This window comes from Lathamus discolor, chromosome 1 (genome assembly GCF_037157495.1).
Source record: "Lathamus discolor isolate bLatDis1 chromosome 1, bLatDis1.hap1, whole genome shotgun sequence".
Lineage (NCBI taxonomy): Eukaryota > Metazoa > Chordata > Aves > Psittaciformes > Psittacidae > Lathamus > Lathamus discolor.
The window spans coordinates 155,752,558-155,766,781 of NC_088884.1; the positions used below are offsets into that span (position 1 = coordinate 155,752,558).

At 37.1% G+C, this 14,224-nt stretch overlaps 1 protein-coding gene across 2 annotated transcripts in view; it reads right to left on the reverse strand.

Moving 5' to 3' along the window:
* Positions 1-14,224, reverse strand: part of HTT (huntingtin) — an 82,702-nt gene that overhangs the window by 32,758 nt on the left and 35,720 nt on the right. Inside the window, exons 26-40 of one of the 2 annotated variants that reach the window (XM_065660237.1) lie at positions 13,892-14,094; positions 12,876-13,002; positions 12,052-12,179; positions 11,248-11,358; positions 10,594-10,671; positions 9,713-9,936; positions 9,069-9,147; positions 8,774-8,935; positions 8,092-8,147; positions 7,153-7,301; positions 6,377-6,513; positions 4,301-4,417; positions 2,682-2,804; positions 1,928-2,166; positions 1,483-1,625 (exon numbers count right to left, since the gene is read on the reverse strand). In XM_065660237.1, coding sequence (XP_065516309.1) covers positions 1,483-1,625; positions 1,928-2,166; positions 2,682-2,804; positions 4,301-4,417; positions 6,377-6,513; positions 7,153-7,301; positions 8,092-8,147; positions 8,774-8,935; positions 9,069-9,147; positions 9,713-9,936; positions 10,594-10,671; positions 11,248-11,358; positions 12,052-12,179; positions 12,876-13,002; positions 13,892-14,094 — 2,076 coding nt within the window. The remainder of the gene's footprint in view (positions 1-1,482; positions 1,626-1,927; positions 2,167-2,681; positions 2,805-4,300; positions 4,418-6,376; positions 6,514-7,152; positions 7,302-8,091; positions 8,148-8,773; positions 8,936-9,068; positions 9,148-9,712; positions 9,937-10,593; positions 10,672-11,247; positions 11,359-12,051; positions 12,180-12,875; positions 13,003-13,891; positions 14,095-14,224) is intronic. The other variant, XM_065660247.1, reaches the window with a different exon arrangement.

Genomic DNA, 14,224 nt, shown 5'->3' on the forward strand with positions numbered 1-14,224 from the left:
TCTTAATTTCTGATCTGGTAGCTTCTGTAGTTGAATACATAGGAGTCAGCAATGTGCACATTTTGAGAAAAATATAATGGGCAAGAAGACAAAACATCCAAGTAGAATAGTGTTTATGACACTATTTATGAACAGAGCTTAATTCATGTTCCCAGACACAAGTTGTTATGAACTGCACTTGTAGTTTGGAGATTATAACTTAAAAAGAAACAAATTAGAGGTATTAACTGAAAACAAGTTCTAAAAAGCCAAGCACTTAGTTAACCATAAGTCTAAACCTTAAAAAAAAATGCTACACCATGAAAATACAGCCCAGGTGTCTGAACTACTAGTCACACTGTTTAAGGTAACTACATTATTAGTATTACTTGGAGTTGATTTGGATCTTACATGAAATTCATTTCTAGAGATCATGAAAGACAAATCCCAGTGCTCTGCATCAGTATTTTAATATTTAATTTTAATTTTGCATGGAAATTTATACACAGCTCCTGGGAAGACTCACAGTACAGTTCGGAAGCTGCTAGAGCAGAATTAGCTGAGCCTTCCTTTTCCAGTATCCCAGCTCCCACTGTGGAAGAACTTCCCCGCTTTCAGTCACTAGCTTAATTTTCTGATTTCACTGGTCTAAAGAAAACCTCATCCACCACAGCTGCCACAATAGAATTCAATCGGTTTCCTGTTCACTTTTCTACCTGTCACCATTACTGAAGACTACAAGGAGTAAAGCTACTGGAAGTTAGATCAAAGCAATGCAGAAGCTTTGAGCTTTTATAGAGAACCCAAGACATTTCTAACAGAACCTTCTTTTAAGTTAACACCTACGATACTTATGTTTGCAAGACGCAGCTGGTAGCAATGACAGGAACAGAGCTAAGGGGTTTTTCTCCCCTCAAGAAAGGGCTTTATAACTGAACTCTGTAGGAAGATCTTGAAAAGAAATCAAAAGTTTTCGGGATACAATAGAACACAGAATCATGTTAAATGTCCAACAACAGTATTCTGTATGGACTTTTTAACTATTTCCATCTGCTACGTAGTGAGGTACTGTAACTCCCATTTTACAGGCTATGGAATGCAGGGTCCCTTGTCCCATATCTGCAAGGAAGTCTATGAAGAACCAGGGACTTGTGCCAAGACCTTTTAAATTGCAGCCAGCTACTGTAATCCAATACTGTTGGATTTCAGCTGCAGGCTGAAAATCAGAAGGCAAAAAGGACAGTCACAGAAAAGAAAGAATTTAAAAATTAGGAAAATAGGTTAAAAGGAGAGATGAAAGTCACCAGTTACATTTGGTCCACATACAAGAAATGTGAAAAATGTGCTCCATATGCACAAGCACAAAGTTTTGGAGGCTCTTTATACCGAGTAGGGTAGAGCATCTTCAGCAACACATACTCCTCACATTCAACAGTTGTCTCAGAACTGAAAACCCACTCTGCCACTGCATGCTATAACACAATGCAATGCTTAAAGTGTTACCTGATTTGAAGATATGTATTAAGCACATAAGCAGTGTGCCCAGCTCCTGGCAGTAGAAAGTATGTTGCTGCTCATTCATGTCCACTTTCAATTGTTTAGTAACAATATCTTCCAGTAGAATGCCAAGCAGTTGTAATAAAAACCTTGAAAAAGCATGTGTACAATCAACAGAAAAAGTATCAATGCAACATCCTGCAGAATAAGATGAGGTTTACCCATGAAACTCAGTCTGTCTATTCATCCTAAATAGGATGCTAAATTAAATGCTACAGAACAGGCTGACCCCAACCAAATATGATGCTCTAAGTATGGAGAGATGATTACAAGCATTTCAATAACTACATATTTGATCTGGGTTATTATTGTGATATAAACAATGACAGTTAATATTGTGATTTCTTGGAAACCTTAATCTTTCCCTTAAGTTAGTCAAAAGACAACATACCTAGAAAATGTCTCTTCAGGCAGATATTTAGCCTGTTTAACCTCAGTGCGATCCTCTGGTGCGGATATGTTATTTTCTCCATGTCTCAGTCTGTTGATTGTTTGACATGAAATCAAATATGGTGAGAAGGAAAGCTCTTGTATACGGGCGAGAACGATGTCTTCTGTCGATTGTGAAATCAGAACTCTAAGGATAGCCAAAATTCCAGAAATCCATAGCTGGACAGTGCTCACTGATGCCTAACACAACAAAAATGCAAAACACAGTTAATTTTTTAATACATTCTGTGTGGTGTTGTTTAACTTCAAAAGTATTCAATTTCATCAACTGTTGCATAAAATTAGACACTTTTGAGAATGGAGCAAGCACTTTTATGTTCAGGTCTTCCAAAATGCTATTCTTGTGATAACTGTCAAGCTCACGCTCACTCTGTTAAACAATCTCTCAACTACAGAAACAGTACTAATACTTGCATGAGTAAAATGTGACTTACCTGTGGAATTGTATTCTAGATTTTGCTACAACGGTATGTTTCTCTACTTTCCTGATCATCAAAATAGAAAAAGCTAAATAATGCATAAGCAGAACATTCCTGTATGAAGTATTCCCAGTTGGTAAATCGTATTAGTTCTAACCAATTATTTCCTAAAATATGCTGCTGGCACTTTAACACCATGTTGCGAATTAAGAAACACATGCTTTATGGTTTTGTATGGAAGACACCAGATTCTCTCTTCTGGAAGGAACTGCTTACCATTGTTTTAGGAGTAATGAACATACTCCTTAAAAGCATGTCCACAGGGCGAAGGGATGAAGGAGCCAAAATTTCAAACAAAGTGTTCAGTACTCCCAAAGCATCATGAGAGTCTATATGCATCTGTTAAAGAAAAATACAAAACTAATTTGTAACTATCCACTTAAGGTTTAAGTGCAACACAACATTTCTATGACATCCTGTGGGTAAGGAAGCTGTCCTTTAAAGTACAAAATTCAAAGCAACTAAATGCTATGAAAGGTAGAGCTATGAAAGCCTACTCTCCCCAACCATGAGATGTCCTCATGGGAGTGGGCATCTGCCATCATAGGGTAAAGAGCACTAATGGCACAATTTCACTAACTTTACTTTTTATCCTTGAAGTAAGTGGTTTTTAACTCCATAAAAGGTGAATCAAAGACAGCAAGAGACACACGCACATGCTGGAGGGAGTCCAGCAGAAAGCCACATGGATGGTTACATTGGCTTGGAGCATCTGTCATATAAGGGGCACCTGCCATTGTTAAACCTGGAGAAGGCTCAGGGTGATCTTTACTAACATGTAAAAATATCTGACCAGGTGAAGTGGGAGGAGGAGACAACCAAAGTACAGAAGAAAGAGCCAGAATCTTATCAGTGGTATCCAGTATCAGGATGAAAAGCAATACACACTAGGTAAAATACAGGAAATGTCATTTAAATACAGGGAGTTTTTTATTTGTTTGTTTTCTGCCTGTAAGGATGCTCAGACACTGGAAGAGGCTCCACAGAGAGGTTATGGAGGCTCCATCCTTAGAGCCTGTCACAACTTGACTACACACGGTCCTTAGCAACCTGCTCCAGTAGATCCTGGTTTGAGGTGAAGACAACATCTAGAGGTCTGTTTCAACCTTAACTATTCCATGATTCTATGGTTTATTAAATCAGTTTCAGACTACATCTTTCCACCCTCCTCATCAAGAAAAAAATGTAATTAGATCCAACTGCAATTATGAAAAAATAATTTTGACATTCTAGAAACATGGGAGAATCTTCACACCATTTAATAAGTGCTCTAATATCATCATATATATAAGAGAAGTAGAATGAACTTCCTATGGAAACAGCCTTGAAGATATTGCACATACTTCATGCTCACAGCAGCCTTCCAGTATCTGCAGGGGGCCTATAAGGATGCTGAGGGGGGACTCTTCATTAGGGACTGCAGAGATAGGACAAGGGGTAATGGGTTAAAACTTAAACAGGGGAAGTTTAGATTGGATGTAAGAAGGAAGTTCTTTATTGTAAGGGTGGTGGGGCACTGGAACGGGCTGCCTAAGGAAGTTGTTAATGCTCCGTCCCTGGCAGTGTTCAAGGCCGGGTTAGACAAAGCCTTGGGTGGGATGGTTTAGTGTGAGGTGTCCCTGCCCATGACGGGGGGGTTGGAACTAGATGATCTTGAGGTCCTTTCCAACCCTAACTATTCTATGATTCTATGATTTAAATATAACCATCACTTCAAAGACTTAGTTTACCTTGCAGTAATTGTTTTTTCTTATATAAAAGCCATTATTGATGCATACACACATTACAACAACTGGTTTATATGTTAATAGATTTAAAAAAATGCATAAAATAACCTGTTGTTTTGCAAGCATTGGGAGAATAATGTCAGCTATTTGCCGGGACAGTCTTTTCCATTTGTCTTCATTTTCTTTGTGACACTGTTGCAATACCAAGATGAACATTTCTAGCACCTGAGGAAAAGTCCAAAAGAATGCAAGTAAACACCCACACTAACAGGAAACATTTGAGTAATACTGTCATGGGAAAAATATTTACTGTTTCATCCATTTGCCAAAAAGAAAAGAAAACCCACATGAGAAATCACACAACACTCTTAAAACCCCATTTTCAGGTCAAAAGCTTCTTCTTAATTATGTCTTCTTTGTTTAAGAATTTTCTAATTACTTTTATAAATTAAAAAATAAAAATAAAAAAGCTTTCTTTATCCTTTCAAAAAGGATTTGTCAAAACTGCTCAAACAACTGCAAACAGGATACTATATCTAAGTGCCATATTGCATATTCAACAAAGATGGGAGAAAGAACATTTCCTAGACGTATACTTTTTCTTCACTGTAGCTCAAAAAAGCTTAAATTTGGTCAAGGAAACAAACCAGACATTTTTATGGAGCTCATTCACCTGGGATATGTCACTTTCATATAAAAGTTTCTAGGAAAGGATATAATGGAGGACACCAACAGCAAAACCACTTCTAGTAACTGAATGTATTACTGGTTTGAGAGTTAGAGAGACCACACTTCAAGGACAGACAGGTCAAAGGAAACTGGTTCAGAAAACCAGTTAGATGGAGAACTTGTAAAAGAATTCAAGTAGTTCAGATTCAGAAACACAGACAATTAAAAAGAGATTACCAGATCATTTGCTTCCCTGAAAGGTTTCTCATAAGAGAGGAGATAAAAGTGATTCTGGGCTGAATAACTTGACTTTGGAGCTCCATGGATGGTAGCTACACTCATAGCAGAAATAAGTTAAAGGTTGCAGCTCTTGGAGCCTCACAAGTTACAGAGACATGACTGCAGAACACCCCAGCCACAGCCAGGGAAGAACAGAACTGCTCAGGGGTTGGTTTATACATACTGCACTAGCAGAATGGGACAGAACAAGAACTACAAATGGGATGGTGTGGGAAGAGCAGTGCATGGGTGGTCTTTAATAGGTTAAGTGTGTCAGAAGAGAATCTGCTTGCAACTGCAGTACCTTATGTAACACAAAGTTAATCACTATTTCATATCATGTGTCTACAGGGTGTCATCATATAGTTATATTAGTCATTTTATGATTATAAAACTACACATTCAAAAGAAAATGTGGATACACAAAATTACCCCAATCTGAACATGCAGTTCCTAACAAATTATTTTGACAAGATGTACTGACTTTTTTCCAAGTGTTCCCAGAAAATACACTGCTTACATTAGCATATGCTTTTTCACATGATGAAAGGAAAAGTGTTAAGCACACGAATAAGCAATAAGATACCATGTTAATCATGTCACTTCTCTTAAAATTACTTTCATATTTTTCATCTAAACAAAGTGTATTGAGAAAGTAATTCTTATACTCCTACGAAGCGGAAACATGTTTTCCAGACTCATGAGGTCTGGGGCAAAATAGTAAATGTCAATAATTGTCTAGCTACCAGTTTCATTACCTTATTGAAATAATTCATATTTTACAGTGTTATTGAAGATACTGGCATTGTACGGCAATACCTAAATTATCTCTATGCAGCATGTCTCATACTTTTAATCCTGTCCTCTCTTCTAATTTTACCCCCATTCTTTCAAGTTCATTGAATCCTAATTTATTTCAACTTTCCTACTGATCTTCTGTTTATTCAATCTGCAGCACAACTAAGAACAATCCTAACTAGAGCTTTTCAGTGCTTTGTTACCATGATTTGATTATAAAATCCCACAGACATGTTATTTAACTTGAAGTACTGATTTGTAGTGCAGAACCCTTCTCCTACCCCCAAAAATCTTTGCATACTCTCTTATAAGGAAAGATCACACACAGAATCCAGCTATTCCCGTTTTGTATACAAAGTCATTAAAATTGCCTGAAGTATTTTTAGCACAGCAAGGTTACCCTTTTATAGGCCATAAACAGGGACATTTTCCTCTCACCTGATGGTACTGTATAAGTCTCAGCAGCATTGACACGACCACCTCTTTTTGTGTTTCCAACTCTTTTCCAGCATCAGCTTTATTTGTTCCTCTTAACACAAAGAGATCATGAACAATGGGTTGCAGAGCTGGTATTGCTGAAATGAGATTTGGTTTTCCAACATGAGACAAATCACTCTTGAACAGTATTTTGTTGTACAGTTCAGCTACTAAACTGTGCTTTAGTTCATTCAAGGTTTTGCCCACAACCCCCCAAAAAAGCCAAAACAAAACAGAATCATTATGCATGATAAGTTTGGTGGGGTTTTATTGCTTTGAGTTTTATCTTATTCTTTCTAGTAGAAAATTTATATTATGGACATATTTGCCCATTCTCATAGAGCTAAACTATAGATATTTTCATAAAGCATTTATTAGCAGTATCACTGTAAATTATGAGAAAGATGCTTCTAGTTAAAGACCAGAAGTGGAAGGAAAGTGAAAGGGACTAAAAATTAAAATCAAAGCTTTTAGCAGGGTGCTGTGTTATAAACTTAGTATCTAATAAAGTTTCAAATAAAGGCTTTGTTGCTATTATGTGCGATGCAAAATATGGGGTAGCAGCATTAGTAGGGTACAATAAACTTCCTGAAGGAGAGTTAAATATTAAAGAATTCAAATTCTGGTGTATTCTAGAATAACCCATATAATTACAGTTCTCTGTAGCTTACTATTCAATACTGGTTTTATTGCTGAACTACTACCAACAAGTGCTGCTGCTTTTTTCTTTTCATTACCATGCGTAACAGCTTTCGTCCCACTGGCCATAATACCATCACACAGCTGAATGATCTTAGGAATTCCGATTATCTGTTTGGAATGATATCGCTCATAAGACAGCAACACCAGGAAAAAAAAGATATTAGGAATAATTGCCTCAGACTCCCTGAAAACAAAAAATGAGAAGTGTCAAGTTTGAATTGCACAACTCTATTCAGTAAAAATTAATCCTTTTCCATTATTTTTAAGAATGTGTTGTTCTATTTTCATATTGTATTTCTATAATTTTTGTACATTGCTCTTTATTATGTTGGGGTTTTTATTCCCCAAGGGATTTCTTTCAAGCTGTGACCATTACAGTCTGCAGGTACACAGTTACTAGTTTTGTAACACACTACCTAATGCACATGACACACATAGGATTATTACTGTAGGAGATCCACAGACCAGAAAAAACCCCTCATCTGTCCATAAAAACTCAAGTGTCAGAAAAAAAAATACAAACAGCTGACAGTAAAAACTCTATTGCATTGCTTATGATCTATTACGTACTATACAAAATGTACAAGGTGATCAGAATGCACAGTGATTCACACAGACTCCACAATAGGAAGAAGTAGCTCTTCCTTCAGTAACTGAAACCTAGCAATGAAGTGCTGATTCCAGAAAACATAGCTTGTTGGGGGTCCCAAAAGAATGGTTTTACAATACTAAATGGAGAAACAGAACAACATAGCTTAAGATTTCTAGCCCCCCACCACACACACACTTCCTGATTTCTTCAGCCCCTAATCATCTGAAAGGGCTGTCACTGGAGCCGGGGAATATACAAGCACATTGCCCAGATGGTAACTTTCCCTTTCTCATTAGGCAGAAACAACCAGCATAACTGATCACTACATGCTTCAGACAGTTTAAAACACATAGTGTTCAAAGGATCTTTGCTAACTTCATACCTGAACTGTCCCACTTCAATGTATTCAAACTGCTTTAGGACAAATCCAATAAACACCTAAAGAGAGAATAAAGTGTACAAAAGATACAGAGACATTAATTTCCATTGGAATAATTCTGACAATTACAGAAGTGTATATTTTGGAAGGAGCAAAAGACAGGCACCGAACATCACATACAGTTCATTCTAACACTTATGAAGTGTTCCCTCTACAGTTACAGAAGATACTGAAAACCTTCTTGATGTTAGAGCTTATTATAGTTTGCATGAATTTATGCCACATTTTACCTATAGTCTGTATATTGTTAAGTATAACCTTCTCAGTCATGTAACACACACATTCTCAATACAGAAAGATGGTATTTCTATTTGTAAATTAAGTTTTAACACCACATTGTGTTGTCCATATCATCTTATTCTTAATAACTCAATCTGATGAACCGCTCTTAAATAGTTGTTGGAAAGCTTAGAAAGTAATTTACATACAACAGAGAAATCAGAAATGTGAAGCTCTCTGTGGCTGGGGGTGGGAAGAGGGCAGAATTTGAATCTCGCCCTCCTTTAAGTCTTTGTTTTCACCTATAGTACAATGATTGGACTGCTGCAAGTACCTTTGCTGTAAATATGAAGCCTATGGGTGAGATACCAGTACCACGAGTTTCCCCAAGTGGTGAGGTACCAACCTGATCTGAATCCAGAAGACAGTAGTTAACTCGTAGCTGAACCAGTTGAGCAAGCAAATCTAGAACTTGTCTCTGCAGCTGTACCGATGTTGTTGTGGTATATTGTTTCAATGCTTTTATGACAAGGGGTTCAAATAAACGAATGTGATTGTGAATAGCATTCTGTAATAGAGAGATTTTAAAGTAATCTAACATCTGAACACGTCTCTGGTTCAAAACCAAATTATGTTTTAAAGGAGGCAAAATGTTTTAAATCTAATGTACAGCACTTTCAGGAGTACACAGATACAAGTACCTTATCAGCACGATGTTTTGCTGCACTGGTAATGCTAGTTTTCAGTTGTGTAGATACTTTTTGCAGCACATCAAACCATCTGTCATAAAAAACAAACAAAAACCCATTAGTGTTGAAAAAAATGGGGAGACAAACACACTCTCCTTAGATGCATATTTTTTTACCAATGCCAACTTTTATCTACTTGACTGTTTCAAGATTCTTCGTAAAATGAAAAGAGTAGAGACAACCTACAGTATACTTTTATTAGATCACATAAATTTGTGGACAAACATGTAGCAGAGAAAGTTTCTGGTCTTTGCTTAGCCATCCTCTGCCTTTCTTTTAAGGCTATTTGCTCTAATGACCAAATTAAATAGTTTTGAATACAAGCATTTAAAACTATTACGCTTTTTAAAAACCTTGAGTAATACCTATTTTAACAATTTAGCTTTGATTTGTAAAACTCATTAGAGATCATCAATACACTTGCATTCAGGATGCCACTACCAAAACAAATTACTCTTCCTAAGTCTACAGGAGAAATAATACACAATACTGTAATTTCAAGTTACTTAGCTCCCCTATGATACTTGCATTTATGAAAAACAATAAAAAGAGATTCTAGTTCAAGCTAACATTATATCATAAGGGAAGAAAGTTACCCTGAAGCATCATGTTCCTGCTCAGCCTGAACCATGTTCCTCAGACTAGCATCGGCAAGGGCCTGTGTAAAATGTGTGTATGGTGCCATGAAGCAATAATGATAGAGACCAGGTCTCAAATTAGAAGAACCTAAGCGTTGAGCTTTGCCTTGAGTTTTGTTGGGGTTTGAAGACAAGCCATCATACTGAGAAGCCAGATTTGTCCCAAACAGTGTTTTCAACAACTAGAGAAGAAAATTGGAAGGGGAAAAAAAAAAAACAAACAAGTTAACATTTCAGGAAAAGGAGGGACAAACAAACCAAGCTGACTCCTCATCTTCCCAAAGGACTTAAGAGGAAAGGTTAAAGTTGCATACTGTGGATCATATAGGTATATAAAAGAAGACAGAAAAGCTGGGAAAAAACAATCCACACCTCACCAAAAAAAGAAATTATTGTTTTCATAACTTAAGCTATTTCTATGTGTCATCTCAATAGTCTGCTAATACTCACCTCCCACCAAAATTGAGCTTTGATGACTTGAACCCAAACATTTAACTGGAAGCCATCAGTAAGGCAGTTCTTTGCCTTATTTGCCTTGGTTTTGATGTAATTAACTGCCTACAGAACATATTTGGGAAGGCAGGAAACAACGTTGTTTTCTGAGCACTAGCTAAAGCAGTTCTCTGAATTGGAAGCAGTTCAAGAGAAATTACATTATTCAGGCAATATCAAGTTTCAGAACAAGTAATGAAGAATTAAAACATGCTCTGTTTGCTCCACCTGGGCTAGAGTTTCTTCACATTACTTTAAAGGAATGTGCAAAGTCTTAGTGTCCAATTGATAACCTCAGGACATCAGGATTAACCTCCCAGTAACACACAAAAAAGTTACCTCCTTACCTGCTGCACACAAACTGTTGCCATTGTCGGCTCTCTGTTGAAACACGATTTTAGGTATCCCAAAATTTCTTCGACACACTAGAAAAGCAGAAGACAAGTGAACCTAGTTGCTTTTTTTACTTTATCACATGCAGCATTACTATGAAAACTGGACAACAGCACAGGTTGTTTTACTAACTAAAAGTACAATAACTTAAGGGAAATCATGGGGGTGTGTAAAGAAATAAAAAAAATGCAAGATCTGCCTCCTAATCTGAAAGCACCGCAATGCCTAACACCACAGTTAAGGAACAAATATAAAGACACAGGAGAGGAACGGGAGCAGTATGCTTTCTGATATTTTGTACATTTAACAAGAGTATATTTAAATGCATTAATAGAGTAAGGATGACTGAAGGCAAGCCATTTTCCTGGTAAAAAAAACCCTCCACATGAAATTTAAACAGTAAACGATTATGCCACTTCTGAACTACAGCAATTTAACCTGGAAAATCTGCTTCAGCACTCTACCAAACACTGTGGTAGTGCAGCGCTTCTAGGACTACTGTCTCTCACAACAGCACCAATTTTAAAATCAATATGTGGTTTTTCCCCAACAAGGACAGAGATACTGAAAAACTTAACTACAAAAGAAAGAACACACAGATCCCATACCTTTCCAATGTCTTGAAGAGTAGCAAGTTCCAAGATTTGAGACAGAACATCCAAGGCAGACCGTAAGAAACATCCAAACTTTTCATTACTGTTTTGGAGATCCAAAGTAACCTGGTACCAAAAAGCAAAATCACACTTTCTATTAACCATTACTTCAGGAGATAAAAATTACAAAAGTGGGCACTGACACAAAAAGATCTTTAGCCTAAAAATTCAGCATGGTTTGATTAATGCCACTGACAGCTTAGGCTCCCTTATGAATGGCTAGAAAATAAGACTTCATTCTGACTAAGAAAAAGGATCTTCTAGCTTGAAGAAATGACAGCACCTGGAAAGGCCTAGGATGTTGACAAGCAGCAGAGAAGGGATAATGTATTTCTCAAACACAGTAGGTGTAATAAAAATACACCCTCTGAAGCATATAAATCAGATCACCAAGCCCCTAGGGAATGCATCTTCTGTGACCTGAACTAATAAGGAAATAGCTTACCGATCCTGGAATAAACTGCAGAAAGAAACAGACACTGGGATCTGTCTGGCACTGCCAAGCCAGCAAAGGGTCATTTGGTACCAGCATTAGACAGCAGAGAAACAAGAATAGGGTGGCAATGCTTAGAGGGATTTGTTTGGGTTTTCTGTTTATTTTTATTCCTGGTGGTTGTAATTTTGTCTGCATGTGTGTGTGTATATGAACTGTTCACACAGGCAAACAAATGAGCCTCAATACAAGCAGAGCCATGTTTAAAAGAAATAAAGTGATTGCCCAACCACATTTTAATTCAAGCATCTGAGATCATGTAGTACCTTATAATTAGCATGGGTTGCTTTCAAGACATCGTATAACTTCAGATATGATGGAAGATGATAAAAGCTTCCTACTGAAGATGATTTACTTGCTGGAACAGGCCCAGCAGCATCAGTTTGCCTAGGAGCTTAAAAGTATATCATAGATTAGCACAACATACTTTCTCTAGGACTCTCAAGACATTACTAGACCGTACGAATTTTTCAGTCTGTATGCAGATTTTAAACTGCAAACACTTTAACTGCAAATACATTTTTAAACTGCTGTACAAGTATAATGCGAACTAGCATTCCAAGAAACTAGCCCTCTGAGATAACAAAAATTAACCAAGGCAGCTTACTATTGAGTACAAGTACAATTTATTAAACAGAATTAAAACCCACTGCTTTCATTCATTACAAAGGAAAAACAAAGTTCTCAAGATTCAGAATCTTGTTTCCAGGAGTAACAGAAGCTACTCCTGCCAAAAGGTGCAGAGGAAATTTCATATTCCTTAGTAAAACACTTGCAAAAATTACTTCTTAATTTTAGTCAATAGATGAGTAGATTGAGAAAAGCAGTAAGTAAAAGGATTCAGCAGTACCTTGCTTCAGAAAAGCACAGTTAATTTTATTGAAAACCAAACCAGTAAGGAAGCCCCCACCTACAGCTGCTTTTTCTGCAAAAGCAGTAGTGAAAAAGAACTTCTGACAGTGAGTCTGCCAGCCTTTTGAACCAAAACTTCAGAAAACCAGTTACTCAGTTTTATTTCTTCTCTCTATGCTGTAACCATACTCAGGTGAGGATGATAGGTGGGAGGGTTAACAGGAGTAAGTATGCTTACCCGGACTTGCTTCACCACCCTTTTTAGGGCTCATTGGCACAGAGGCCTGCTCAACAGCCTCCCTCTCTTTCCCCTTCCTCCGAATTGGACTAAGAGAAGGTGGGTTTGTGAGAGAAGGTAATGCTGCCTATGAGTAAAAGAAGCTTGATTAATTTCACATGCACAAGTAGCTTTTCTTTTTCTACACAAATATAAGTGTATTTGTTCATCCTCTGTTTAAACTTCCCATTATTTGACTGACAATTAAATTGTCTCAACTCTCAGGTTCAGGACATGGATTTCCTGGGTGAAAAGGAGGAAGTTTACTGTATTCTCTACTTTAGCTGTGAACTTCAGTGTAGGTCAATGAGATGGAATCAAAACTCAATGACTAAAGTTTCTTTTGATTCCAGACAAAAAGCACTGTTCTGGTTTCAGCCGTAGAGTTACTTTTACTGCCTGGGTTTTAAACCATGACAAGCATCAAAAAATATTCTCACATTTTCAAAATATGAAGAAATTACTAATCCTAGTAACACTGCTTTACAGGCACCAGGCAAATTTCAGAATGTAGATGCCTCAAAAGAACCCAAGCCAAAACAAAAACCCAAAGCCAGAAGTACCTCACAGGAGCTGTTTTAGAAGTCAAGATACTTTGCAGGATATTCAAAAGACAGAAGAGTCATTTTTAGCCCCAAAGGAGCCCAATGGATTACAGCCAGCCAACAAAGCCAAAAGGCAACAGATGCTGACTCCATTTGCTATATACACTCCTCACCAAATTAATGTTTCAGGTGAATTCAGCAGGAATAAAAGGTTCAAAAATTAAGGTCATATTATAAACACTGCAGAACTAAGGAAAAACGCATTACGTGGAAGAATGATATGCGTGCTCTTTTCATGTTATTTGCTTTCCTACCCATAATGGAGTCATATTATCAAGGTATGAGATGAGACAGTTACCCATATTAACTCTAAAATTAAGAGGTCTTTATCACAGCAGTATTTACATCACAAAATTTATTTTTAATACATACCTTTACTGCTGGGCCAGGAGCAACATCATCCATTACATGTGCACAGATGTTAATGACTTTCAGTAGGTGAGAAAAAAGCTGTTCTACTGAAGTAACAAGAGTTCGATCTGCTAGAGCCGGCCAGGGTTCCTCCTGCTTTGCAGCACCTTGGTTTGAATCATCTTCAGCACTCCAGGGATTCTTTAAGCACTTGGGAGCACTTGCTGCAATATAAATCACATTATTTACAGAAAAATAAGATTAAAACCTCGGAATTAAGTATCAGAAAATTTTAGAGATATGTATGGTTATCCTCTCTATATGAGCAGAAATTCAAATAGAGAGAGCCTGCAT